Below are 24,852 nucleotides of genomic sequence, written 5' to 3'. Positions count from 1 at the left end.
GATTAATTTTTTTTTTAAAAAAAAAAGAAAGACGTCATTATCAAATACTATTATTATCGATTCCCTATTACAGGGAATGTGCCATTATTAATCATATATGGCCTCTTTGACAAGAACCTTGACAGGTAGATCATTGGAAGAATGTTGGTTGTGTTTCTTCTCTGAATGTTAGCTGAAGAGGAAAAGAAAAGCAAAAAGGAGATACTACCAATTAATTATTTTGGAAAAATAGTTAGAGAAGAAAGAAAGTGTCTTCTTTATTTTTATTTTTCATGCATGCATGCATGAATAGGTAAAGGAAGAAAAAGAAGGACAAATTAAGCCAGACGGATCAGAAATTATTTATGAACAAATGCAAAGAAGGCAACTTAAGCCAGAGGGATCATAATTTCTTCGTGAACAAAGGCGAAGAAGGACAAATTAAACCAGAGGGGTCGGAATTGTTTTTGTGAACAAAGCCAAAGAAGGACAAATTAAGCCAGAGAAATATTGGAAATTTCTTCTTTGTGAACAAAGAGAAAACATAATTATGGGATCTTCAAGTAGAAAGAGGGATTTTTTTGAAGATTTTGCAATAATAGGAGGATTAATAGGGGTACAATTCATGTATGCAGGAAATTCAGTTGTTTCTAGTTATCTTATGTTGTTAGGTTTCAAGCCTTCATCTCTCATAATCTTGTCTTCATTGGCCACTTTTCTCATCCTTTGTCCCTTTTCCTTCATGTTTGAAAGGTACTAATTTTCTTTATCTCTTTCTATTTCATTAATTGTCAGATTAATATACTAATTTATTGGCAAACTTTCTTAAGAGTTTTGCCTATGTTTGCATATTAATGTTGCATGCAGGATTCAATGGCCCAGGCAAATGAGTTTGAAGTTATTGATTCAACTATTTCTTATTTCATTTGGAGGGTAATAATTTTTCTTCTTTTGCTCCTTCTCATTGTTCTCCCTCACCCCCACCCACCTCATTTTATTTCCCTTTATTGATGGGAAACGAAAATCATTTGTATGTAATGAAAATTATAGGATGATTTTAGGAACTAGTTAGTTTAATACGTACGACTTTAATCCAAAGTTGTGGAAATGTCCAAATTTATCCTTCTACGATAAATCTTAGTTTTATCATCCGATATATACTTCAAGTTGGAGCTAGCTAGTGGTCAAGTGGCAAACAAATTATAGCATGGTAGAATTAAGATTTTTGGGTATTTTTTATCTATGTTGCTCGGACTCTTTAAAAATATTGCTGGACGTGTATGAAATTTTCCAAACATAGTGCATCTTTGAGGATTGACATCATATTTAGACATTCCAGCAACATAAATTTTGATCCTGTTGCCTTTTAGTTTTAGCATTGGCTATATCCTATTAGCTCATCAAATTCTTGTTTGTTTGGAAGGGTTACATTATTCCAATCTTTGTTCATGAAGGGAATCAAACTTACTTCACCTGCAATGGCAACAGCTATGCCAAATCTTGCACCAGGACTCATCTTTCTCATTGCTTGGGCATTTGGGTATTCTACCTTCCAATTTCATTTAACTCTTCTTTTGTGTTTGCATATCAATTTTGCATACAGGAATTAGTGACGGATAACTTCTGTCATTAAACAACAAAAATTCGTTGCAAATTTAACGACGTTATTGGTGACGGATTATCAAAAAAATCTTGTCAGCTACGAGCTATTTAGCGGCAGATTCGTGACAGATTTCGTAGCTAATTCCTTTATTTTTTTTAGTGGTATGAATGACTAAATATATATATATATATATGAAACAGAATAAAGGGAAAATAAATCTTGAGTCTTCCCAGCTGAAACAAGTAGCTGAGAGCGACACGAACAATGAGAATTTATATAGCTGATCCTAATTTGCTAAAGATTGAGGCGTTATTATTCTTGTTCCGTACTCTATATTAGTTTCAAGCTAATTTCTATGTGCAGATTAGAGAAAGTGGAGCTAAGATGCAAATACAGCAGAGCTAAAATTGCAGGGACATTATTGTGTGTTACGGGGGCTATATTGATGAGCCTAATGCAAGATAGCACAAAATCCCAAAAAGATTTACCATCTTCACATCCTGATCACAAGGACAACTTGTTTGACTCAGAGAAGATCAAAGGTTCATTGTACCTCATGGCAGCTATTGTCGTGTTATCGAGCAATATCGTCTTACAGGTACACAAAATATAAAAATTGAAACGATACAGAGAAGATTACTCAGCAATTTTACTAGTTTAATTCGTCTTTCATGAAGTGTTTATAAAATAATTTGAACTTACAGGCAGCAACACTCGGAAATTTTCCGGCACCAATCTCATTGTGTGCTATAACTTCACTTATAGGCATGGTATTGACTGGATTTGTACAATTTATTCAACAAGGTTCCTTGGAGATTGGATTGCCCCTCTTAAGTATCCGCGATTTAGTTGGCTACTCAGTATTGGTACTTCATCAATCCCTCGATACTCTACACTTTAACATAGACACTTAAACTGTGGTAGTGACCAGATAGACATATTTACAGCATTAACGTATATAAGTTAAATCGTTGATTTTTTTTTTTTACATTGTGTACTGTTTGTGGTTTATAATAGGCAGGTATTGTTAGTGGAGCATGTGTGAGTTTCAATAATTGGGCAATGAAGAAAAGAGGGCCAGTGTTAGTATCTGTATTTAGTCCTGTTGGAACTGTGTTGACTGTGGTTCTTTCTGCTGTCACATTAAGGGACACAATAACAATTGGAAGGTAAATTAAACACCGTGTACATATATGAAATTTTCACTTTAGTTCTTTTTTTCTTCAATTGCATCAAATTTAAACTTAATTAAAATGACTTAACTTCTTAATTTTTGCAGCCTTGCTGGTATGTTTCTGATGTTTACGGGTCTATATTTCGTGCTATGGGCTAAAAGGAAAGAAGGATTTCTAAATAATAATATGTCCAACTCTTCATCAGAAAGTGAGTACGATGTGGAGAAGCCTCTTTTACATTAAATTTCTTCTTATTGCTCCTTGTATTCTGTATATTAATTAGTTTGTGTATATACAATTAGAAATCAACTTAGAGAAAGAGCGAGCGAGCTTGTTTGTAGTAGAAGTAGATATATAATATATAATGTATAGAAAGCTTTATGATAGTTGCAGTTTGAAATATTGCAAGTTCAAATCCTAGTAATGTCTTTTATTTTTGCAGTAGCATGACGGAATATAGCTGACTCTAACATATTTGGGATTGAGGCGTAGTTATTTTTGCAGTAGCATGAAGGAATATGAGAATCAACATGATGTTGCTCTATATCTGGTTCTAAAGCCCCTATTCACTTGACCATAGTTTTATTTTTATTCACTTTTGGAAGCAGAAAATGGTAGATTTTGATCACATATGCAAATGATCTTTTTGTAAAAACTTATATATATATATATATATATAACCTCCGGGACAGGGGATTGGATCAATGATGATATTGTCACAATCAGTACTCCTAGTAAATTAGCCTCTTTTTGATAGAAATACGTACTAAGTCATGCTTCAACACAAGGATAATCCTGTTTAAATTATGAAATTACGGGTGTCAAATTCAGCCCCGAAAATATTATCATTCAATTCGTCCAAGTTTGAGCAGATTGGACTGGTTACACACACACACGCATATATAAGAACTTGAGCCAATTTGGACAACCTATGTAGTTCGAGATAGTAATAGAAGGTCACTCACTTATGAGTAATGGTCTCTCAAAGTTTTTTTTTTTTTTAACAATAAGGTCACCCAACTTTCCCAATATCACTTCAAAAGTCGCTCAATTAATATTTGGCTAACAAAATATGACATGACTTTTAATTTAGTCCACATTGACTTTTTTTTTCTCAGTCCACGTGGCAATAAATCCGACCCGATCCAAACCCAAATTAACCTTGTTCTCTCTTAATTAAAATAGAGCTTCACTCTCTTTGAAAAAAGATTGACCCGTCATTTCATTAAAATCGTGTTGTCCTTCTCTCGGGCGAAGTCCATAAGAGTTTTCTTAACGACATTAAGTAAATTTTGTTCATGAAGTCTGGCCATCCCTTCTGACCCATAAATCATACTTCTATCACATATTGCTAGAACAAATAATTATTCAGAATAGGAGCACCTCGTTTTCTCTAATGTTCCGTGCAGCACCGTCGGCATAGTGGTCCATTTTCACATTTAATAATGCCTGTGGGGAAGAGCTGAACCCCTTTCTTTGAGTTTTCATAGCTTTTTACTTCAATACACCAGTCGTTTCAAGTTCTGAATTTTTGGTGAGAGCAAAAAGTTTCCATCGTGATTTTGTCCAACTGAATAGAGTTAATAAGGGTTAATTTGAATTACGGGTTTGGGCCGGGTCAGGTCTTATTGCCATGTGGACTGAGAAAAAGAATAAGAAAAAGCCCATGTTGACTAGATTTAATGTCATGTCATATTTTGTTGGCCAAATATTAATCGAGTGACTTTTAATGTGATATAGGGAAAGTTAGGTGATTTTGTTGTTAAAAATAAAAAAAAGAAACATGATTTTGAGGATCATTACTCATAGTTGAGTGACTTTGTATGTTACGGCCTCTAAGTAGTTCAAATTGACATATAAGCAAACATATCAAAACACAAAAGGATGTCTTTTTTTTTTTTTTGAAAAGTTTTACTATGGCTCTTTTTTGTGAGATAAAAAAGTAGACCCGCTTCTTACACATTTGGATCCACAAATTTTGGGTTTATTCTTTTGTCTCACAAAAAAGAAGCCTTACACATTTAATGTCAATTGTATGGGGCACATTTTAAAAAAATTCGTCTTTTTTGGGTATGGTAGGCCAGAGATATGCGTGATAAATAGAAGAAAAATCTTTTGTCAGTTTGATTGGGTTAATTAACCAAATTATGAGCTTTGCCTTTCTTTGATGCTACATAACTTCAAAAATCTATAATATTCAACTGGAAAAATAACTTTTTTTTTTAACTCGATTCAATTGGATAAGGTGATGTGACACCTCTGTATGGCCAACAATTGTATTTTTCTTTTTTCTCCTTTTTTTTGACATTTTTTCCTCCATTTTCCTATGCAACACAATAATATAGTACTTAAACAAATTAAACTAATAACAAATGCCTCAGCCCACGTAGCATTCATTTTTTTGCGCGGATTGCCCTTCTTTTGGGGTGGTCTTTAAATTTTGCCCTTTTAATTTGTGGTCTTTAAATTTTGCCCCTCATATTTGTGGTCTTTAAGTTTTGCCTTTTGCTTGGAAAGGTGGGCAAATATATGAAGTTCTGGGTTCGAACCCCCGCTCAGGCATAAAATAAAAAAATAATTTCGCCAGACAGGACTGGGGGAGTGTATGCCGGATCCAGCATACAATCTTTAAGGAAAAGCTAAAGTTATGCCGAATCCGGCATAACTAAAAGTCTGCCCCATAAGGCAGAATTTTTCCTAAGACATAGTTTAGTTATGCCTTATAGGGCAGAATTTTAGTTAAGGCATAACAAAATTATGCCCCATAAGGCAAGAACTTTTCTTAAGGCATAGATTTTGCCTTATAAGGCAAAGTTTAAGTTATGCCTTAAGGAAAAGTTTCGCCTTATGGGCATACTTTTAGTTATGTTTTTGGGGTACACTGAGAAGTAAATTATATATATATATATATATGCTTCAAGGCAAAGTCTGCCGGAAGGGGCAGACTTTTAGTTAAACACAACTAAAAGTCTGCCCCCTCCGGCAAACTTCTAGTTAAACACAACTAAAAGTCTGCCGGAGGGGGCATAGCAAAATTTAAACTTTGCCTTATAAGACAAACTTTTAGTTATGCCTTAAGGAAAACTTACGCCTTATGGGGCATACTTTTAGTTATGTTTTATGGGGCACACTTTTAGTTAAGGCATTACTAAAAGTTTACCTTGAAAAGTTAAAAAAAAATATGTATATATGCTTCAAGGCAAAGTCTGTCCCCTCCGGCAGACTTTTAGTTAAACATGACTAAAAGTCTGCCGGAGGAGGCATAGCGAAATTTAAACTCTGCTTTGCAATTTTTTTTTAAATTTTTGACTGAGCGAGGGTTCGAACCTGGAACCTATGGGTTTTAGCCGAAGGGCAAAATTTAAAGACCACAAATATGAGAGGCAAAATTTAAATACCACCCCAAAAAAAGGGCAATTCTGCGAATTGCCCCTAGCATTTGCATTTAAGCCCAACAAACCGTTTCTCTATTCAGCCCAAACTAGCCGTTTCAGTACTCAACCCATGTAACAGCAGCAATACAAGGCTATTTTTACTCTCCCATCTTTAATGATACAAAATTAATTCTGTCTGGAATGCCTAAAGCCTTTTTTTTTTTGTCAAGTCAGATCAGGGTAACATTATGATTTACTATTTGTTTTGTCATTTTTTTTTCCCGTTTTCCCATTATAAATTGATGAAAACTGTGTTCCATTAGAGCAGATGCAACTGACGCTTCTTTCCTCCCAAAATAAAGACCTTCAGCTCTTCTTCTCCTTATAACACAAAACGTCACATCTTTTAGTCCTCTAATAATTAAGGCCCGCCCTCCTCCTCTTTTTTTCTTCCCAGGCAAATTTCTTCTTTCTTTATAGCATCTTGTTTTCCTCTTTTTCCTATGATTCGGCTGAAGTAAAACTTTTTTTGGTCCTCTTAACTTTAGTGTATAGTCGACTTGGGGCAATAAACTTTGAGTTGTATTTCAAATTCATCTCTATCAACAGGTTTCTGCATGATTCGAAGAAATGAGAGGCCTCAGGATTTTGCTATGTTAATGATATTGCTTCGGAATTCTTGAACTTCTCAAGGTTTACCGGGCAAAGACTCACCTTTGGAAAGTTAACTCTGTTTTGGTTTTATTTAATTTACACATATTACATAGTACATGGTGAACCTTTTGGATGTTCTTGAAAATTCATTTTGGTACGAACCAGTGTTGCGCTACGTTTCTGTTGGTAATAGTGCCACAATTTATGTAGGCCTTTTAGTATTTTGATTTCAATTTAGGCGAAAAAGCTCCAATGATTTTCCCTCGACTACTGTCAAGGTAGTCAAGAAGGCCAGGAAAGATAACTGCATAACAACTAATCCGTGACTAGCAAGGAACTGAATGGAATTGTTACTTTCAAAAAATCTTGCTTCAAATCTTTTGTGGCCGTTATCATAATTGTTTCATGAACCATTAAACTTCTTATTACATTAGACTGTTTCTTGTTGTTTCAAATTTATTGGAGAAATTTTGTGTTTGCTATTTTGCATAAACGAGACATCCGTATGGTGCTGGCACAAGGCCAGGGAAGTCCATATGGACTGCACCTCAGCTGGAAAAAAACTCATCTTTGGTAGACTCTAGAGCCTATTTAGATACCAGAAAGGCCATTACATGCAACCCAGCAACTTGAATCATAGCAAAGTGGTTACCTATCCAGGTGCCAACAAGGCTGCAAAGCTTACTCCACTTTATATGGAGCCATGTTAATATAAATATGTGTGCACAGTAATAAATTACAATACACATAGCTGCACAACTCATGAGAATACAGAGTCTTAGTTGATTGACAAACTTATTGTGAAAACATTGGCCAATGGGGCACAACTCATAAAAGTACATAGTCTCAGTTTCCAGAATCATTTCAAGTTGTAACAGGTTAGTAAGTTATTTTTCTCATTTTGTGTAATTCTACTTGGTTGTCTTTTGGTTTCTAAGTTGATGTTACACTTGATCTTGTATGTGAACTCACGTTCTAAGCTTTAACTTCAATAATTTGTGAAATTTGTGAATTCATTTATGTTTTTCATAACCTCGCGAAGCGCAAACAGATTTACTAGTATTATACATAGTAAGAGGTGTAGTAGCGTGAGAATAAAATGTTGAACCACCAAAGCTTGTGGTGGTCGGGTGGAAGGGATAATATCCCTCCCCCCTAACCAAATATTGGGTTCGAGTTCTGTAAATGGATAAAATCTTGGCAGGTAGTATTTCCCTCTTAAATGGCTTTACTCAACGCGTAATCCAATTAATGGATTCCAGATATCGAATGATTATAAAAAATATATAAAATGAGTATCACGGCTTACATTTCTAACCACTGCAAATAAAAACGTGTGTACATTAGAATGCTGAAGCTTTAATTTCTAGGCCACAACTATATAATAAGCGCCTATTTTTTCTTATATAATAGTATTGTTCCGGTCAATTTGTGCACTCGACACATTAATTATTTAATTGAGTACATGTTATCTTTCACCAACATGTATACCAAGTAACGTAATTTTACACCTCGGAAAATTTTCCGTTAATTTACAGCGAATAGACTAACGGAGGGCATGAAGTATACGATGTTTCAATAAGTAAGAAATAGCATTTGATGATCTTAATTGAGATTTCAAAGACATTCGAGGTAAGAGAAGAAAGTTTGCCAAGAAAGGCAAGGTATACGTTATGTATCGGAAGAGATTTACGAGTAACAAGTTAATGGTGACTTAATGATGTCTTGGAGAAGAGTTATAGCATCCCTTAGATTGTTAATGAGGTGTTAAACAAGTGTTAAGAAGGTTCCGTAAGGATTGGAGATCAAACGAGTCGACGAGAACGAGTTTCGGAAAAGCTGGGCATTATACGGCCCAACATACTGGCCGTATAAAATATATTGGCCGTATGTTAGGCCGTATATTCTGCCCAGAATGGAAGCCCTCTCTGGACCTAATCTACGGTTAGACATCCGGTCCATATAAATTATACGGACCGTATGTTGGTCCGTAGAACTGAGTCGGGACAGGTTTAAAACTAATATAAGGGACCCAACTTCATTCCATTCATTTCATTTTTCACTCCACACTTCAAGAACCCTCTAGAAAGCTCTCCACACTCCTTCCACAAGAACTCAAGAGAAATTTATGATCAACTTCATCAAACCAAGAGAACCAAGTGTAAGAAACTCATTAGGGTTCATCCAAGGCAAGAAATCCCATTGGAAGTGAACTAGGGTTTTGGCTCAAGTGAAGTATTTCCACCCAAGGCTCATTCCTACACTATCTAAGGTAAGTTTTATGATTATTCCATGTTGTTTAAGGTATTGAGAGGTTGAAAGACTTGGATTGTAGAAGGAGATAGAAAATGGGTCATGAATGTGAGAATAGTGGCATTTTTGAATAGTAGTTTGGAATGAGTCATGAATCTTGATATGTTGTGATTATAATTATGTTATAAATGATGTTAAGAACATTGGATAAACATTATATGCGAGTAAACGTAGTAGTGTACTATGACCATGATTATGGATGAATTAAAGTGAAATTGGGAAATGTGGATAATGTAGGTGAATGAAGATTGATGGTTATAATATTGTGAATGTTATTATAGACGTTTGGGAGTTGGTATATGATATGAGGAAAGTTGTATAAACAAAGGAAATGCTGCCTAATTTTCTCTACCTTTAGTTGAGCATGTTAATGTGATCGATTAGCTAATGTCAATACGAGCTCTCTTGAAGGTAGAAACGTGGGCATTGAAGGAGAACGATCAAGCGATAGAATAGCTAAATGAAAATGTATGTAAGACTAGTCCCTTCCTTCTAAGGCATGACTCCCATGGCATGAATTCTCCTATTTTCCAATGACTTTCTTACATTCCGGCAATTATGAGCCTATGATTAGAAGGAGCTTAACATGAGATATAAAAACGAGATATGTAATGACCATGATAGTGACGATGATGAGTTAAGTCTAAAGATCCTAAAGCTAATGATTCTAACCATGATCCATTGATGTTGTTTATTGTATACAATCACCTTATGTGCCAATTCCTTCAAGGTGAGGCAGAATGCTTATGAACGCTCCATAATGGAATCGGGGGTTCACGACTTTATGTCACCCTGATAGAGTATAGTTGTCTTTAAGTTTCTATGCATGCATTATGATGAGTACATGATGATGATATTACACCGCGCCTATATGGCCGGGCAGACACCGCTAATGCGGGCAGCGTATACACCATGTCTAGATGGCATGGGCAGACACCACTAGTGGACGGCATGAGATGGTTACCCCGGACGCGGGAGGCCTGGACGCGGGCTAATGATGATCACACCGTACCAATATGGTCGGCCAACTTATATAGATATGCATACATGATATGATGATGTTTATGAAGTGAGTTAGCATGCTTTATTTCTATCAAAATTGAAAGTCAGTTACAGGTTGTCCTTCACTTGATGTCTCCTTATTTCATTGATGTGTTGTTGTTGTTTATGCCTTACATACTTAGTACAATGCTCGTACTGACGTCCTTTTATTTGGACGCTGTGTTCATGCCCACAGGTAGACAGGGAGGTGATCCATATTCATAGGAGCTATCAGCAGACTTTAAGAGCACTCCATTGTTCCGGAGGTGCCATTGTATTATTGTTTTGTGTGTGTGTGTATATATATATATATATATATATATATATACATATACATATACATATACATATATGTTGTGGGCACGATGGGGTCCTGTCCCGTCCATATGTTTAGTACTCCAGTAGAGGCTCGTAGATACGTATGTGTGGGTAGTATGGTCTCACGATGTCCTTATTGTATGTATATTATTTTGATAGCAGAAGGGCTTATGTACATAAAGGTAAATATGTTTCAAGTAAAAAGGGTTCTCCTATGATTATAAGCACGAGATTAATGAATGAACGCAGGATGAGTACGATGAGTAATAGAATAAGTGGTGCTCGGTGGTTAGCCCCGGGTACCCGTTATGGCCCTAGTCTGATCGTGACACGTAATCAATTTTATTGACTACTAAGCCACATTGTTAAGTGCATGCCACAAATTATTGTTTCGATCCTCCAAACCAAGTTTACTCATTTTCTTTTTCAATGGAGTATGTTCATTCATAGGCTACGTAAAATAAAATTACTTTAAAGTATTGCTTTATTTTGAATTTTCTGTTAGTGTATCCGTACTTATATAGAGGTCGCTAGTAAAACAGTCTTCTTATCTTATAAATTACGTACAATGTGATTTTCTGTGAGTTGATTTGACTGAAGAAATACAATCCTATAATCACGAGAGTTAGAAATAGTCATCCAACCACATTCACTGAATGTAGACGCATATACGTTTTCTATTAATTATCCACTTGATATTCTTTTATTAATTCCCAAACCACAACTATATCAAAAGTTTTTTTTTTTTTTTTTTAATAATAATGATGTCCGGTCAACATGCACGCATATTGAGCATTTGCTACCTCTATTAGCACAAACTATGTTTTCAACGTTTTTGGGGTTAGTCTCGGGGCGAGTTGCAGGGCGTATAAAAAACGCTTTGGGGCGCAACTGAAAGGCGTACAACCTAGAATTTGGGGCTTAAGCTTCGGGGGCAAAGAGTAAGCCCTGGATGTAAAAGCATACGCCTCGGGTGTTAAATTTGATTTTTGTTGTTTTAAAAGTATTTTTGCTATAGATCATGATGATCCTGGTGTAATGATATTTATACTTTGTGCTATCATACTTTCATGTCGTAGTGATTTTTCCTTACATATATATAAATAAATAAAGAAATTCTCATAGAAAATTACACTGCCATAAATAGTTTTTTAAAATGATTATGCCCGAAATTTATATGATAGTGTCCTAGCACTATGTTCCTAAGGCTATTTTATTCATTTTTTGTCACCGGTCTTACACTTTTTACCCTTCTCCTTCTTTGAAATATATCAACAAAAATCAATGCAAATATTAGTTGAGGGTGGGAAGGACTAATAGATGTGGAGATCGATAATGAAGTGGAAGATGATTTCATTTTAAATATTATCTTGGCTATTATCATTTTTTTGTTGTTACCTTTCTCAAATAATAATTATAGTAACTTTTACTATATTATTGGTGATTAATTTGAATTTATGCAGAAAATGAAAATTTTGCTTTTGCTTATTTTTAGTGATAAAATTATAAATTGAAAATACATGAGATTTACGCCCCGTAGATCCATGGTACTTACGCCCAACATTTCGGGGCTTACGGCTAGCCCCATGCTTAGTATAAAACGCCTCGCCTTGCTCTCCCGCCCTTTGAGACACTATACCAAGTAAATCTGCCCACAAAAGATAGATAAATGATAAATCGAAAAATTGCCCTAAAATTAATAGTTTCTATCAAAATTTGGACCTCGATCTTTTTTATTTTCATTAACTTCATTAACCAATAAGCCACCTCCTTATATGTATATCATAAGTTTTTGTTTCAGCCTCCAAACTATAGCATACTCGTTTTATTTTTGAATGACGTGTGTTCATTTATAGGATAGTTGAGTATACTTACTTTAAAATGTTAGTTTTGATTTTCTCTTGGTGTACATGTTCGTACATATATAGAGGTCCCACTAGTAAAGTAGTCCACTAACTTTACAAATTTCTTAGTACAATTACGTACAATGTGTGAGTAAATTTTGACTGAAGAAACACTAACGCTGTATATAACCACGAGAGTTAGAAATTATCTCCCAACCACATATTAAACAGACCTTTTTTCTGTTTGTAACAAACTTTTTTTTCTCTCACTTGATCTCACTCTCTAACTCTCATCCACTTTCAACTAACTTAAACTAAAAATTAGGAACTTCCCTCACTTTGCTACTGTCACTAACTAATTCTTTATTTATACCACCCTTCTCTTTGAGTACTCTAGTACAAAAGCATTACTCCCAAAAACTTTATATTTTCTCATTCTTTAACACTTTCTTTGTTACTTTTATGGAGTGAAAATGGTGGACAATAATAGCCAAAAAAATGAACCATCAAGTGTTGTACACTATTGTAAAATATGTAAGAGGGGATTTAATAGTGCTGGGGCACTTGGTGGACACATGAGATCTCATGGAGCTTCAGGGGATTCTACTAATAGAAACTATGGAGAAGAAATTAGTGAACAAAAATATATGATCAATAACTTTAGAAAGGATAAATCGGAGGGTCAGAAGCAACACTCGTATAATCTCCGTGCTAATTCTAATCGATTAATGTTGGGCAATCGATCAACAAGTGATGATGATCGAGATGTTGAAAAATCGGAGTATTATTATGGTCATGATGTTAAGGAGAAACATTCTTCAAGAGAAGAAGAAGAAGATCTCGCGAATTGTTTAGTCATGTTATCGAACAAATCTTATGATTTGTCCGATAAAAACAACAAGGAGGCTAAAAACAAGGCTAAAGAAGTGGAAAAAGGTATGTTCCAATGTAAAGGATGTAAGAAAGTTTTTAACTCCCACCAAGCTTTAGGGGGACATAGAGCGAGTCACAAGAAAGTTAAAGGGTGTTATGCTGCAAAAATCGATGACAACATTAACGACGACAACAACAACAATGATGATGATGATAATGACATCGATGAAGACTCGATGATCTCTCCTAGTGATTTAATTTTTCATCAAGAATCTAACTCTTTTCAGTCCCAATCTCCATCATCATCAAGCTCGTTTTCAAGAAAGAGATTGAGGGTTCACCAATGCTCGATTTGTCATCGCGTCTTTTCATCTGGACAAGCCTTGGGTGGACACAAAAGATGTCATTGGCTAACATCAATTTTGCCAGAGACTACTTTTATACCTACTTTTCAAGAAATCCAATATCACAACCAAGAACAATTACTATACAACAAGCCCTTATTTACCAACTCTCATCAGCCACTAGATCTAAATTTTCCAGCACAAATAGGCAATCCAAATGAAGTTGGACTGAAACTATACAATAATCCATTTGAACATGAAGGCCAAAGAAGCTATCTCCAACTATGGACAGACCAACAAGTTGATACTAAACAAAATCACAAGTGCAAGGATTCAACAAAGGATTTGAGTAGTGAAGAAAATTGCAAGGCAAAGAAAGCAAAATTGAGTAACCTTAAAGATGTGAATTTGGATGGAGGTTCTTCCTGGTTACAAGTAGGGATTGGTCCAACTCCTGATATAGTAGCAACCCTCTAAGGTTAGTATCCAAGTTATTGTTTTGTTAACTACAAATTATATACAGTTTAATATACTCTCCGTTTCCATTTATATGACAAGTATTTTGAGACATTTTACTAATGTTTAACATATATTTATAATAAAATTAATATTCTATCCAACTTCCACTAGTTACAAGTTGGAATTAGTCCAACCGTACCCCTGGTGTAGTAGCAACTTAGTATTGAAATGATTGTTTCGTCAACTACAAAATATTGTTAAATATCACTCCGTCCCAATATTAGTTCCAATGTTTAACATATCTATGATAATACTAATATTCTATCCAACTTTCACTATGTTACAAGTTGGAATTTTCCCCACCCCTTATGTAGTCGCAACCCTCTAAAGGTAGTATTCAAGTATTCGTTTCCTCAACTACAAAATGTAGTTAAATATACCTTTCGTCCCAATTTATATGATAACTAGTTTCTGCGCAGCGCGTGTGTGGGGCCGTACATTGAGTTTGAGCTGAGCAGGAAAATTACATATGTACAGACTTTGGAGGGTTACGTTATTTTTTCTGTTCATGATCTTTGATCTAACTATTAAACTTTTCTAATTGTTATTTAATATTTTGTTTGACGAAATAAATATGAGATTATGACTTTGTTACTAGCTTGACTATCTTTAAATTTCCACAGAGATGGATTGCCCATTCTGATTTTCTCTTTGAAATTCTGATTCACGTTTCAATAAATTTTCCGTTAATTTGGATTAAACCACATGGCAGTATACCAAAGTGCATCTTAATATAGTATTCATCAATAACCTTCTTCTTTGGTTAGTCTTTATTTGTTTAGTCCGTTAGATTACTAGAATGGTCAAAGTAAGGCTGACAAAACATATCGGATAATGATCAGTTTTAATGTCCTATTATGCTTCTTGTTTCCTTTCAAACAACTCTAAAAAGTACTAGAAATTTCCTAACACATATTGTGTCTTGTATGGTATCAGCAATTTTCTTCGTTTAGCTCTCATTAGTTTGTATTATAGCTAGTCTCTTCCGATCCACACGATTTCATATCAAGAAAAAGTTAATTAGAATAATAATTTCTAACTTTATAATATTAAAACTGTGTTGTGCACGGGCCGAAATTCATCGAGTGTCAATTTCTCAAATGGTCATTAAACTTGTAGTGAAATCTCACTAAGTAAATTTTGAATTTTTTTGGACAGTAAGGTCATCAAACTATGCCTATGTTTCCAAAAACAAATTAAACAATCCATTTTTGGACATAATTAAGACCCCTTAACGCAGTTTTAAATTATAAAACCCTTTTGAATATTTGTATTTTATTTTCAAAATGTGAAAAATATTAATTCGAACTAAAAAATTGCCGAAGAAGCAAAATTGTGTCTGAGTAGACAATAAAAGGATACAGTCGAATGGTAGTAGAACCGAGCATCATGCTTAACTATTGTTTTTTCAACTAATTGTAAATAATTTTCTTGATACAGCAAAATTTTCAATTATTATAAAAATATACTATTTTTATTTTCTTGGAGATAAACTTGTAATATCGAACACGATTTTTCTTCTTGAGAAAATTTATTCAAATATTCTACCAATAAAGCAAGCTCATTCTAATCGCAAAATAGTTCAAAAGAAGTTGATATAACAAAGAAAACCTTATAGCATACAAAAAGTTTGACTGGTTATATTGTTTTATTCTTATAGCTTGAAATATAACGTTTCATTATAAAAACATGAAAAATATTAATTTGCAAGAATTTCGGAGTACCGAAAAATTGTGTTAGGCTATGAATTTTATAACTTAAAAATGGATTAAGGGTCTTATGTCCAAAAATGAATTGTTTTATTTTTTTAGAAACATGACATAGTTTGATGATTTTATTGTCCAAAAAAGTAGACACCTCTACAAGTTCAATGACCATTTGAGGAATTAACTAGAAATCCATCTAGTATACCATCAAATATAATAAAGCTCGACATATTTCAAATCTTTGTTTTCCGATATGTCCGCTTTATAAATTAAGATGTGCATTCCTATTAATTTGTCTTTAGATAGTCAAGCATAAACTATAAAAATAAAAATTATAGAAAAGAAAATGAGAGCAAATACTCCAGCATCAGAAATAACACTTGTAAATCAACTATTCTATTAACTATGTCTAAAAGTGCATGGCTGTAATTGTCTTTAAAGCTTCAGTCTTTTTTACTTTCCATACGTTACCTTTTCCACCTAAAAAGAGGGAAATAACCAAAACCTGAACACAAACCAAACCCTGTTACAGTATGTTACGTTATTGTTGCCGCAAAACCTAGCCCAAACTCGATCAATAGGGATCTTTATACTAGCATCATTTATACATTCTCAAACAAATTAAATATTACCTTCTGCCACAACTAAGTTATACATGGAGTAGAACAAGGTTTTTGCTATAAGAAAAAGACCAAAGGTTGTTGCTACTGGTAATTCACATATTTCCGAGGAGATTGTGTTTGCTATTTTCACAAGGGTTCCTTCAGCCAAGTCTCTATTGCGATTTAAGTGCGTTTCTAAGTCCTTTTGCTCCGTTATATCACAACCCTCATTCCCTGAAGTACATCATCAAAAAGGTTCGTTGAATCATCTACTTGTCAGTTTGCCAAGTTATCTCACTCGTGAAACCTTCATTAGTAATTTAGACCAGAAAAATTCTGAACACAAACAATTAGATTTCTCCTTATTTGAGTACTTGAATGAGCCATGTTTTCTTGAACGTCTTAACTATCTTGTATCTCTCAATGGCCTAGTTTGTCTATGGAACGATTATAAAGATGTTGCTATTTGCAATCCTTTCACAAGACAACATGTTTTTCTTCCTAGACCAATCGAAAAAGTTCACCGTAGAGTAACTTGTTGCTACTTGGGTTTTGATCCCACAACCAATAAACATAAAGTTCTCAGAGGAGAAGAATTCTCTTCGCTTGGAACTCCACACTGGAGTATTTTCACTCTCGGGATGGACACGTCGTGGAGAGAGATTCACTTTAATGCCAACGTTTTCCCTATGATGAACAATTGTGTTCATATCAACGGGGTCATTTATTCTGTAGACTTCTATGAATTATTAGTTGCTTTCAATGTTGGAGAAGAAAATTTTAGCATAATCTCATTTCCTCGGGGGGTAAAATTATGCCATGGACTTTTTTCACCAACTATAGTGGAGATAAAGGAGAAAATTGCACTTTTAGATCACAAGAGCTTTCGCGACGATGGCAAGATTATTGTGTATGTTTTAACTAGTAATGGCTCATGTGAAACAACATGGGTGAAGATGCAAACAATTGAACCACCATCAGAGTTCTACAATATAAAAGAGACATTTATGCACTGTCGATTTACCACCACCCTTAAAGGAGAGATTGTATTGATTCCATCCTTCAAGATCAATTGGAGTTGCATGGAGCTTATGTACTCGTTCTTGTTCTTCTATGACACTGGAAAGAAGGAATGGATAAAAACCAAACATACTTAATAATTAAAATCCGAATAATTAAGATTAAAATCTTCATTAACTTCGAACGTAATTATAATAGTCGATCTGAATAGAGTATAATGAATAAAGAGAGTTCATGTTGGTTTGCTTCAGTTTCTTTGGGCTTGAAGTGTACTAGTTGATTGATTAATCGATTTTAAAAATGCACAACATAAAGACGATACACGGTACAACATGCATTTCACTTTCTCTAGGTTTTGACACCTAACGAAACAAAGAAAGTGATGATATGCCTTATTAAAAGAAGTTCAGGGTTAAGTTATGTACACCGAAAATCTATGTACTTTTGAAATCCCCAGCTAAAATTAGCCTTTTATAACAAGAAACTTATTTTCTCTAACCTGATAGTGATATACATATAGCATGGGAAAATATGGTGGAAACTTACTTGTTATAACCAATTAAATTACATTAGTAATATCTACGCCATCTGTATACATGCATAACCTAATAGTAAATTAAAAGATGATCGAAATAAAAGTTAAATTTGACCACATCTATTATATAATATAAAACTAGGCATAGACAATCCTATGTGGCATCTCTCTATGGCCAGGATTTAGATTTATCTTTTTTCTCCTTTTTTTGAATTTTTTCATGCATAATCAATTAATTAAATGGCTTAAAAAAGCCTCACTAATTAAACGTGGAACTAACGCCCACGTCTCAATAATAAAGTCGCAAAATAAATGTTGCATTATGCATCCACTGTTTCAGAATACTAGGAAACGCATACTTTTTGTTTTCCTTTTTTTTCCCTCCTTGATAAATCAAAGAGGGTCCATAATTACTATTCATTAGATTTAGATAGTATATATAAATTTCTGAAGGATGCTTTCATTGGCTTCTTTCAAACGAGAAATCCCACATAAATCCATGGATCCAGGTATCAAAATTTTCTCCTCACTAATATCTTCATCTTTGTAATTAATGAATTTGTTAGTTATGATTTATTTTATTTGTCCTTTTTCAATTTTAATTTGTCCTTCTATTGTGTAAGTCAGTTCCCTATAACAATCTATGCAAGCAAGAAAAATAACTTCGCCGCTCTTTCCAATCTCTTTGCGGATTCTCAAGAAAATAAAGATCATTGTTAAATTTGGTGTCTCAAAAAAAAAATGGGCTGACAGTGTTAAATCATTGATCTCTACAGTGTTATTTCCCTCTCAATTGTATAGATAGTATTGATTCTACGATGGAGGATAGAAAGGCAGAGATGTATGCGGAGAATACATTCTGTATTGATGGTGCTTTTCAACAGGACAATATTTCTTTTAGGACGATATATTTGACTAATTCTAATTCAACTTCAAGGAAAATTGAATGTGAAAGGGCAGTCATTCTGATTTGTAGGTTTGTAACTTTTAAAAAAAATAATTATTAATTGATTCTTTTGGCTCAAGGAATTCAGTAATCATGAGCATATATACGGATATATCTTGTGTTTAAGTAAAACTTGAATTGTTGACATACTGCATTTCTTGTAGCCTTATGAACGCTATGCCTCATGTAATTATTGTATGCTTTCAACGGGCTAAGAATTTTTTTATTGTAAAAGGTGTGGCTCATAGCTTTGTGGGAAAATGTAGAGACTAGAAAATTTTGTACTTACTTTTTTTTTGTGTGTGCAAAGTTGGAGAATTTGGAGCGGTATACTCCTTTCTTATTTGGCAATCGATTAGATTATTACGATTAAGGAATCGGGTGGGTGCGGGATATATAAATTCCATCTCCTTCGTTGAAGGGTCTTCTGCGATACATTCACAGAAATACAAATTAGCCCCGTGAACGAATATCGGGTACCGAATGATTTTACTAAAGAAAAAAAAAATACAAATGCAGATTATTATAGTGATCACTTAATCTACATCTTTTTATATTAATGTAATTCTGAACTTACGTTATATAAAAAATACGGAAAAGGTCCAAAAATACCCCTGAACTATTGAAAAAGGCTCATAAATACCCTCCTTCCACCTTTTGGTCTAAAAATACCCTTCCATCCACCTTTTAAGTCTAAAAATACCCTTAAGGTTTGTTTTTGGCTCAAATATACCCCTTAAACTAACAAGTTAAAATTAACTCTTTTAAAAAGCCAAATGACAATTTGTAATTGGTCAATAATAAAATTCCGTAATTTAAAAAAAAATGCAAATTTTAAAAAAAAATTGCCAATAATAAATTTCCAATAATTTAAAATTCCAGATTTAAAAAAAAAATTGCCAATAATAAAATTCCGTAATTTACATATTTTTTTAAAAAACAAATTGTGTGGAAACTTAAAAATTAAAAACTAAAAAATTTAAAAATATGAACGAAACTGTTTTTTTTTTTTGCATTTCGTGAATTAATCAACGAAATATGTTTTTTTTTTGCATTTCGTGAATAAAAAAACGAAATAGGAAATTATAATTTTTTTTTTGCATTTCGTGTATTAAAAAACGAAATAGGATAAAAAAAAATTATTTTCGTTCATATAAAAACGAAATTGGAAAATTGGACAAAATATATTTTCCAATTTTGTTTTTATATGAACAAAATTATTTTTTTTTATCCTATTTCATTTTCAATACACGAAATGCAAAACAAAATTATAATTTCCTATTTCGTTTTTTTATTCACGAAATGCAAAAAAAAAACATATTTCGTTGATTAATTCACAAAATGCAAAAAAAAAAAATCAGTTTTGTTCATATTTTTTAATTTTTAAATTAAATAATATATGTGTCCAATCACAAAAGCCATTTGGCTTTTTAAAAAAGTTAACTTTAACTTTGTTAGTTTGAGGGGTATATTTGAGCCAAAAACAAACCTTAAGGGTATTTTTAGACCAAAAGGTGGAAGGGGGGTATTTATGAGCCTTTTTCAATAGTTCAGGGGTATTTTTGGACCTTTTCCGTAAAAATTATGATGATAAATTCTATTATTTCTTATTTCCTTGAACATTATTTTCATTCGTTATATTATTTTCTGAACTTTCAATTTTAAAATTGTTTCTTATTTTCCCGAACATAATTTTCATTATGTTGTTATATCAATTTATGGACTTTCAATTTTTCCTTATTGTATATGGGATTTCTATGAAGGTATAATTTTTTTGTGTTTTTATTTAACAATGAAAAGTGATTCTTCTTTTTTGATTTAGATCTTCCTCGAATTGCTACTTTTTATTTTAAAATTGTCTTTTTCTGTTGGACTAAAATTCTCTATTTCTTTTGAGACCAAATGTATCCATTATTATGAATAAAAATTACCTCTAGATATATTAACTAAATAGTGGTTATTAATTTTAATAATAAATTATTTGTGGACAAAATATAAATAGTAAGGCAAGCTAGAAGACTCATGTTACATATTTTTTTCCCCCTATAATATGATGCTTAGCTTCTCTTTCCTATGATAAGATTGTTCCTCTAGAACTACGAGACACTTTTATTTCCTTTTATATGTATTTTATCTTATATATTTGATCATTTGATTTATATATTTTGCTTATGTATATTTTATATTTTATATCTGTATTGTAAATTTTGTTATAAACTTTTAGCTTTTCGATATCAACTAAATATATAAAGACCGCGCGAAGCGCGGGTTATTTCACTAGTTTATTTATTACGTACGCAACCAGTGCTATTTAATACTTACATCCGTGGCAATTTAACTGTCGTTTTAGTTCTTTTTCATGTCCATTAAGAAAAATAAAAAATATAAAGTTTAGTTTACTAAGTTACTCCTATTTAATAAAGGTTGACTGATTTTTCCTCTTAAATATTGTGCATATTTCTTTAATGTTAAGGGGTAGTTGAAACAATTGTCAATTTTAATCTTGAATTCTTAAGTGACAACTATTTATTTTTTGAGTTAAAACGACAATTAAAATAGAACGGAGAGAATATTCAACTCAAAATTCATAAATTTCTCCTCATTATATTTCATCACAACCCACATCATCTCTTTTTACATTGAACTCATGACCAGGTGTTGGATTCATCTTCTAAGTAAAGAAGGGGGGAGGGGACATTGAACAAAAAAATATCCACGAAAAATTAGGGGAGGTCACTGTTCGGTTAGGAGTCCGTTGCTAGTTGAAGTTATGAAGATAATAGTAATGTAGATATTAGTATTATAGGAATTAGTTACGCATAAATTAATCATGCATGAATTGTTTCCTTAGATGCTTCGTTAGTTGTATTAAAAATTAATATAAATGATATAATTTTTTTAAAAAAAATTGTTTACAAAACACTTCGAATTTCAAGAGAAATATATTTCAGTTTATTGACGTTGTCCGTAATAGATTGAGAAGAGGAAGAGCCTAACCATGACCAGTATCAACATCTCCATTATTGCTCTCTATAGGGTAATTTTTTTTGTCATTTCTGCATTTTTATCCACGTATTATGAATTTCTGTATTAGTTATTTCATCCTTTATTCCACATAAAATAATATATAAATTAACTCATAGTGCATACAAAGGCGTATTCAGGATTTAAATTCTATACTTTCAACATTTAGGATTCTTAGCACCAGCTCATTGTATTTTAAATTTATGAGTTCATATCACTATTATTTGTTGTATTTATACTTAAATTTTACACAAATTTATACTCCGCATCGAGAGTACTGAGTTCAGATGAATCTGTTACCGTAATGCTGGACCCGCCCTTGAACATATACATATTTGATTTATGTGGGATTATAAAATAATACCAAACATTATACTTGGTGTAAGCTACCAAGCATAGTATTTGTTGTGCTAGTTTTACTACATAAATAACTCACTATGCGGGTAGAAGGTTGTAGGCATCTCATTATACTTAATCAAAGTTCGTTTAAATTGGCTCGTACACCACGATTATATATAAAAAACACAAGAAATTTATATATTCAAATGCATAAAATGTTACTCCGGCCCTTATACTAATTACAAAAGTTATAATTATAACCGTTAAGTCCGCGACGTACATATATAGAGGTTTTAAGCCTCTTCAAGCTTTTACAAACAAGAAAGAAAACCACATGCTGTCCATCTCTTTTCTTATTTCAAGAACACCCCATTGATCATCTTTCCTTCATTTATTTCTTCAAAATTAATCTTCATTTTGGTTCTAAATGGAGGCTAGTAGTTTAGCGAAGTTTTACGACTTGTTAGTGGAAGAGAAATGCACAAATTTCCTGAGATTGACGTGGACAATTCCTTAATCTTTTGCAAGGGATGCTACATTCACCCAGCACATGTCGAATGCTCTCTTACTTACTATGAATTTATTGACCAAAATACTCAAAGAACATGTATCAACTGCCGTGGCGTTCTACATGAAATTGATGGGGTTCTTATGAACCCTATGTTTCTCAATCACATGTGATATATAAAACACAAGCAGGCTCGAATGGAACATAAACTTGTTTAGTTGTATTTTTTTCACAGTCTAGGAGCTTCACAACGTTCTCTCGAGGGTGGCTCAATAAATTTAGTGTCCTAAAGACAATTTTTAATAAGAGGCTACGTTCTATTTCTCATACATGTTGTTTAGAGTAGTAAATCCTTAAAAGGCATAAAGTCTTTAGCTTCACATATTAATAATATTGCTATTATTTATATTAATGTGGATTAATTGAAGTTAATAAGATGTTAATCATGTGTTTGCAATACAGTTTGTTAGATATTGTTGTATAAAATTTTATTTACTTATATGAAGATGTGAATAGTTTAATTCAAAATTTTAAAATATTTCTTCTATAAAAAATAAGCAATTCTTTCTTTCCCTTTTTTTATAAATATAATTTATTTTTGGGGATAAGGTATCATTACCTCCCTCACCTAGTAGCGTTTTTGCTACGACACACCTTACCTAGTTTTTGATCCTATCACCCCCCTAAACTATTTAAAACCGTAATATTTTACCCCCTTAAGGTTGACGTGGCAAGGAGAGTGTGTTTCACTCTCTTTGAAAGAGTGAAAAACATAAAAAATGGGAAAACTTAATTTTTTTCTTAAAAATCTGTATTTTCTTAAAATATGAATATAGTTTCCACATTTTAAAAAAATAATTAATTTTTTCAAAATTTTATAAAAAATCAGTTTTTTTTCAAATTTTGACAAGAAAAACACTTTTTCCGGATTTTATTTGAAAAATAAAAGTGTCCTAAGGAAATGAAATCATGAAAATCAAGATCTTTTAAGACATTTTAAAAAAAAAAAATCAAGTTTTCCATATTTAAAAAAAAAATTCATGTTTTCAATTTTGTTTTTTTTTTTAAAAAACATATGGGTTTTAAAAAAAATCAAATTTTCAATTTTTTTTTTAAAAAGGGTTTTAATTTTTTTTTTAAAAGAAAATTCAGTTTTTTAATTCGCATTTTCAGTTTTTTTTATTTAAAAAAAGGGGTTATAAAAATAAATTTTTAAAAGAAAAATCAGTTTTTTATTTTTTTATTCTTAAAAATTGACACGTAAGCTGAATTTTTTAAATGAAAAAATTCATGTTTTCAGTTTTGTTTTTTTTTAAAAAAAAAAACATATGGGTTTTAAAAAAAATCAAATTTTCAATTTTTTTTTAAAAAGGGTTTTAAATTTATTTTTTTAAAAGAAAATTCAGTTTTTTAATTCGAGTTTTCAGTTTTTTTTTTTTTTTTAAAACGGGTTTTAAAAATAAATTTTTTAAAAGAAAAATCAGTTTTTTATTTTATTATTCTTAAAAATTGACACGTAAGCTGAGTTTTTTTTTTAAAAGAAAATAAATAAATGCACATGTGGCAAGGAGAGTGTATGTCACTCTCCCATATGAGAGTGGACATCAGTGTTTAGGGGGGTAATTATTCCGTTTTAAATAAGTTTAGGGGGGGTGATAGGACAAAAAATTAGGTAAGGTGTGTCGTAGCAAAAACGCTACTAGGTGAGGGGGGTAATGATGCCTTATCCCTTATTTTTGCAATAATCCATAATATTATCTAAGCTAAACTAAAATCATAGAATTCAATTAATTAAAAAATTTGGGTCCTCAAATTTTTGGGGTCATAAAGCAAAAACTTCACTAGCCTCCTCCCTCAGCCACCCTGATCGTCTTTAATTAGTAGTAATTTGGAAGTTATATGACAGTTTCTTATAGTCGAATGCCAAATGTATCGGGCTAAACCTAGTAAAGCAACCAGCCATGCGTTATGCATTAATACAAGAGAACAAGTGTTTAGCTAGAGACACAAATCCTAGCTAAGGTGACAAATTCCCTAGCTAACATAAATTTAGCTAGGAGCGGGCCTAGCAAACTTCCGTAGCTGAGAAGTTCTTAGCTAAATTTTAGCCAGAAGAATTTGTTTTCCGTAGCTAA

The 24,852-nt window shown here is 32.7% G+C and overlaps 2 protein-coding genes across 3 annotated transcripts; both read left to right on the top strand.

Moving 5' to 3' along the window:
* Nucleotides 1-81: 81 nt before the first annotated feature.
* On the top strand, nucleotides 82-3,418 carry LOC132635121 (WAT1-related protein At5g47470-like). Of its 2 annotated transcripts, XM_060351366.1 has the most exons (8): nucleotides 82-732; nucleotides 847-912; nucleotides 1,403-1,519; nucleotides 1,946-2,180; nucleotides 2,287-2,448; nucleotides 2,600-2,751; nucleotides 2,862-2,965; nucleotides 3,200-3,418. In XM_060351366.1, the coding sequence occupies exons 1-8, from the start codon at nucleotides 530-532 to the stop codon at nucleotides 3,205-3,207; spliced, it is 1,047 nt and encodes a 348-aa protein (XP_060207349.1). In that variant the 5' UTR covers nucleotides 82-529; the 3' UTR covers nucleotides 3,208-3,418. The 2 variants fall into 2 exon arrangements, with proteins under 2 accessions (XP_060207349.1, XP_060207348.1); XM_060351365.1 differs by lacking the exon at nucleotides 3,200-3,418 and having other exon boundaries at nucleotides 2,862-3,169.
* Nucleotides 3,419-12,745: 9,327 nt separating this feature from the next.
* On the top strand, nucleotides 12,746-14,128 carry LOC132638161 (zinc finger protein ZAT1-like). The gene has a single exon (XM_060355134.1). It carries the CDS (start codon nucleotides 12,775-12,777, stop codon nucleotides 13,993-13,995), a length of 1,221 nt encoding a protein of 406 aa, XP_060211117.1. The 5' UTR covers nucleotides 12,746-12,774; the 3' UTR covers nucleotides 13,996-14,128.
* Nucleotides 14,129-24,852: the final 10,724 nt, after the last annotated feature.

This window comes from Lycium barbarum, chromosome 4 (assembly GCF_019175385.1).
Source record: "Lycium barbarum isolate Lr01 chromosome 4, ASM1917538v2, whole genome shotgun sequence".
NCBI lineage: Eukaryota > Viridiplantae > Streptophyta > Magnoliopsida > Solanales > Solanaceae > Lycium > Lycium barbarum.
This window is presented reverse-complemented; position numbering and strand designations above follow the sequence as displayed.